The sequence below is a fragment of the Melanerpes formicivorus genome, unplaced genomic scaffold (assembly GCF_026170545.1).
Source record: "Melanerpes formicivorus ecotype bairdi unplaced genomic scaffold, bMelFor1.0.p_v2 SCAF_178, whole genome shotgun sequence".
Classification (NCBI taxonomy): Eukaryota; Metazoa; Chordata; class Aves; order Piciformes; family Picidae; genus Melanerpes; species Melanerpes formicivorus.
In genome coordinates this window covers 408,434-413,474 of record NW_027142530.1, presented here as the reverse complement: position 1 = coordinate 413,474, position 5,041 = coordinate 408,434, and the positions used below count along the sequence as shown (strand labels likewise).

General features: G+C 52.9%; 1 protein-coding gene across 1 annotated transcript; it reads left to right on the top strand.

Annotated features, from left to right (window-relative positions):
- Positions 1–1,220: 1,220 nt before the first annotated feature.
- Positions 1,221–4,246, top strand: LOC137457420 (olfactory receptor 14A16-like). The gene is made up of 2 exons (XM_068169315.1): positions 1,221–1,311; positions 3,228–4,246. Exons 1-2 carry the CDS (start codon positions 1,221–1,223, stop codon positions 4,244–4,246), a joined length of 1,110 nt encoding a protein of 369 aa, XP_068025416.1.
- Positions 4,247–5,041: the final 795 nt, after the last annotated feature.

Below are 5,041 nucleotides of genomic sequence, written 5' to 3'. Positions count from 1 at the left end.
TGTTCTCCTCACCTTTCACTATGTGTTTTGCAATCTCTTGGGTTTGTCACCAGACATTGGTTTGGTCACCAGCTGTGTTCAGACTTTTCCCTTCACCTTCTAATCACAGAAATAGAGAATCACCCAGGTTGGAAAAGACCTCAGAGATCATCAAGTCCAACCTACCACCCAACACCCCATGACACCTAATCCATGGCTCCAAGTGCCACATCCAATCTTTTTTTGAACACCTCCAGTGATGGTGACACCAGCACCTTCCTGGGCAGCACATTCCAGTGGCCAGTTCCTGTTTCTGGGAAGAAATTTCTCCTCACCTCGAGCTTAAACTTCCCCTGGTGTAGCCAATTATTAAATATCAATAACAGCCATAACAGGACTCCTTCCCAGGACAGGTTTGGGCCACTCTCATTAAAGGCTACACCACCTGAAGCCCTCCAACCACTTATCTGTGTCTCCTCCCACTACAACCTATATCCCCTTACCCACTCCCTGACAGACTGGGCCCCATCCCAGTACAAACTTTCTGCCTGTTGTTTGGAGCTGGGGTTTCTAGTGTGTCCCATCCCTAGTCAGAAAGGCACTATAGGGTCTGGCAGGAACCATTCCAAATGCCCTGGGATGGAACAAACCCTGCACACAGGGGAGGACAACTGCAGCTGGGCTGGGCAGGAGGAGTGGGGTCACCCAGACACAGAAGTTGTCCTGCCCCCAAACTCAGCTCTGCTGCAGCTACATCTGGATGCCTGGTGTCTAGGTGCGAAGTTCTGCAGTCTGATGGAGCAGGGAGGAACTGCAGAGACTGCAGAGGAGATCTGCCAGGATGGGGGCTGACATCTCTGTGGAGAGGCTGAGGGACCTGGGCTGCTTCAGCCTGCTGAATGGAGGCTCAGGGCACAGCCAGCCCAGTGTGCACATGGCTGAAGGGTGGTTTCAGAGAGGATGGAGCTCTTCTGGGGAGTGGAGAGAGACCAAAACCTCCACAAAGTGCAGCTTGGAAGGTTCAGAGTGGAGATGTGGCCAGAGAAATGTCCCTGAAAGGGCAGAGCTGCTATGCATGAGGCCATCCAGAGGTTTCAGGAAATGGCAGAGAGAGCTGAGACAGATCAAGGAAGGGATGGAAATGGCAGGGGGAGAGCTGGATGGGGAAGCAAGATTGGTGTCAGCAGCCTGAAGGGAAAGAGCTGCAGGCATGGGACAGTGTAGGAGAGGCTGCAGTAGGCATGGCCAAGGGCTCTGGCAAGGCTGAGAGTCTCAACAGGACCAAGACCTTTGTGCCTTTGGCTCTGGCACTTGCCTCTGCCACCAAGGCCTGTGAGGAGAAACTTTGCTTTGAGGCTTTGAGGTTCTTCTATTCCAAGGGCAGTGGTCAGGGCTTGGCCTTTCTGCTTCCTAGACCAAAGGCAAGTTTTTCTGCCCTGTTCTTTGCTTTTGTCTCCCTGCAATCCTGGCCTCTAACAAGCTGCTCTAACGAGTCCCTGGGGAGCCTTTGTCAGTAACAAGCCTCAGTGAGGCCAATCAGTGCTTCAAGGTACTTTGGAGTTTTCTTCTGACTTGGACTTCTTGAGAGGCTTCTTGGCAGTACCTTGGCAGAGTCTCCTGGCAGTACCTAAGGATGATGTCATCAGTCCCAAATACTCCATGGGGCTCATTAAATACTGCTGAACCTCTAATTATTGCCAAGGTTTCTGCAGCTAATTGGAGAGGTTTTTATTGCACAAAGCATCTGATAAAAAGTATTTTTAAAGGTACATTTCATTCCTTTTCAGCAGGAGTTGTCTCTTTGCAAGCAAACCACAGCAAAACCTGACAAGGTCCTACCTTGGTCACTGCTCATCCACACTCCCCACTGCCCCCAGCAGAACCAGAGCCATAGTTGAGGGACAGGATCTGCCTTTCCAGGGGCTTGGGGTCAGGGCTTGGCCCTTTGGATCAATGAAACCCCTCCAGGTTTCCTCAGCAGCAGAGCCACCTTTAGCTGCTTGTCCTGACCTGTCAGCACTGCCTCAGTTCTCTGCTCTCACCAGAGCCTGGTGATGCTTCAGTGCCTCCAGTGAAGCTTCCCTTGCATCCACTGTCTCCTTCTGCTCTAACCAGACCCTGGGGACCCTTTCCCAGCATGCTTCACTGGGACCCATTAAGAGTAGAAGAAACTTCAGAGTTTGTATTTGACTGACTTCTGGAGAGGTTTCATCAGCTTCTCAGTCTCTGAGGTTCATGGACTCAGCAGCAAACCTAGCAGAGGGCTCCTTTAAATGCCTTGGGCTGGTCCACTGCTGCTGAGCCAGGCCAGGCTCCTGGTCTGGAGGAAGCTGCTGTCAAGCAGGCAGTGCTGCAGGAGACAGCTCTGGCATGGAGCTGCTCCTCTGCACAGCACAGCAGGGCTGAGGACACTGCCAGAGAATCTCAGGGAGATGAGGAAGGCAGAGAGAGCTTCAAGGTGGCCGGGACTGGGAGGATGCTGAGAGCTCACTGGAGGAGACGTCACTGCAGTCACTGACACAGTGAGGCTGTGGGTGCAGGACACTGCAGCTGTAGCTCCTGGAGGCATCTCCATCTCAGCAGCTGATGCTCAGCTGAAGGCTCCTGGAGTGTGCACACAGAAGGAGGACCAAAGCCCTTCAGTTCCATCCTATGAGCAGCAGTGAGCAGAGCTGGGTAAGGAGAAGGCTTCACTCCCAGCCCCTCTGCCTTTCTCTCTTCCCTTCACTGTCTCTGCAGCACTGCAGGCCTGCTCCCTGTTTCTCCACCTCTCCATGGGTGTGGTGGTTTTAGACTCTGTCTTTTAAATATAGTTGTACCATAACAATTCTCTCTCTCTTCTGATCTCAGCTGTTTTGCTTCACTCAGGAGACATCCCCTGCTTTGGCTGGCCTTGGCTAAGTCTAACCCACTGCTTTTTTTCTCTTTCCACTCCTCCTTTCTCTATTGGAACAGGAGGTTAGAGGGTAGGGGCAGTGGAACAGCTTCCCTGGTCTCTGGCCAGGGGGATTTCATGTGATTTGCTAATTGTAAATACCTGTCTAATATTGTCACTCCTGTATGTTTTGTACCTGTTCATTGCATTCCATTGTTGAGTGTAGCTCTTGCTTGTCAATGCAGCTTCATTTGCTTCTAACTGAGAGGAAATTTTCACAGCAAAATTCTGTCTCCCTGCTGCATTTGAAGCTGTGATGAACTCTGACATGGGTTGGTAGTGTTGGTACTGAGCTGATCCACTATTCATGCAGCTCAGGGAGGGAGGCTGAGAGAAATGTGCCCTAACTTGTCACTGCCTTTCCCTCCTTGCACAGGTCTCCATGGCCACAGGCAGCAGATGGCCAACAGCAGCTCCATCACCCACTTCCTCCTCCTGCCATTCTCAGGCACAAGGCAGCTGCAGCTCCTGCACTTCTGCCTCTTCCTGGCCCTCTACCTGGCTGCCCTGCTGGGCAATGGCCTCATCATCACCACCATAGCCTGGAACCACCACCTCCACACCCCCATGTACTTCTTCCTCCTCAACCTTGCCCTCTTTGACCTGGGTGCCATCTCCACCACTGTGCCCAAGTCCATGGCCAATTCTCTGAGGGACACCAGGGACATCTCCTATGCAGGATGTGTTCTCCAGGTCTTCTTTTTCATGCTCCTAATTAATGCAGAGTATTTTCTGCTCACCACCATGTCCTACGATCGCTATGTTGCCATCTGCAGACCCCTGCACTATGAGACCCTCCTGGGCAACAGAGTTTGTGTCCACATGGCAGCAGCTGTCTGGGCCTGTGGGATTCTGTATTCTCTGCTGCACACAGCCAATACATTTTCCCTGCCCCTCTGCCAGGGAAATGCTGTGGACCAGTTCTTCTGTGAAATCCCCCCGATCCTCAAGCTCTCCTGCTCCACATCCTACCTCAGGGAACTTTGGCTTACTGCGGCCAGTGCCTGTTTATTCTCTGTCTGTTTTGTGTTCATTGTGGTGTCCTATGTGCAGATCTGCAGGGCAGTGCTGAGGATCCCCTCTCAGCAGGGACGCCACAAAGCCTTTGCCACCTGCCTCCCTCACCTGGCTGTGGTCTCCCTGTTTATCAGCACTGCCTTCTTTGCCTACTTGAAGCCTCCCTCCATCTCCTCCCCATCCCTGGACCTGGGGGTGTCAGTTCTGTACTCAGTGGTGCCTCCAGCAATGAATCCTCTCATCTACAGCCTGAGGAACCAGGAGCTCAAGGCTGCCCTGAGCCAATTTATCACGGGATGTTTTCAGAAGCAATAAACTCTTTGTCTTCTCCTGCAGAGCAGTTCTGATGTCGCTCAGTGCTGGCCCAGCCTGGTTGCTCGAGTTCTGGCTGCCCCCGGGGCTGTTCCCATTATGACAATGCTGTACCCACAAAAATGTCTGTCTTCAGACCATTTCTGGTTCAGTGTTGTCCTGTCTGGTGTGACCCAGAGGCTGCAGACATGAGGAGCTGTGCTCCTTCTGTGTTCAACACAATAAAGGACCCTGCAGGGAGTTGTTTCTCTGAGTTTGTTCCTTGAGTTCTTCTGTGGAGCTGCAAGGCAGTGCCTGTGTGCAGAGGTGGAGGGGCAGAGTCCCAGCACAGCAGCAGTGCCTGGCAGCCCCAGAGCTTGAGCTGTCTTCAGCTGTTCTTCCTTCCCTTCCACCCTCTCCTGCTGAGCCTCTGTGCTGGGGCAAGGCCTGAGTGCTCTGGCAGCTTGGGCACTGTGCTGCTGTGTGGCAGTGCTGGGACTGCAGGCAGGGTCAGGCCAGGGCTGCTTGTTTTACAGAGCTGTGCTCCAGAGCAGCCCTGCCATCAGAACAGGAGGTCTCCTCATGCCTTCATACCCCAACCCCCTTCCATTACAGACTGCACCTCCTCAGAGTCCAAAGTGGATACCCTGACCCCATTCCAGTATAGAGTCAGTCCAAACATGGTTCCTGTAACCCCTCCCAGTACAGATGTGGCCTCATCCCAGTACAAACTGGATCATACTGTCCTGTAGCACTGCAACCTGGGTCCCATCCCAGTACAGAATCTGTCCCCTGGCTCCTTTCACAGTACTGACTGCA

Excerpts from the sequence above, each read along its gene's own strand:
- LOC137457420 (XM_068169315.1), top strand. The coding sequence starts at position 1,221 with ATGGCCAAGGGCTCTGGCAAGGCTGAGAGTCTCAACAGGACCAAGACC. Across the intron at positions 1,312-3,227 it reads TGCCTCTGCCACCAAGGCCT|CTCAGGGAGGGAGGCTGAGA; the intron begins GTGAGGAGAAAC and ends CTATTCATGCAG.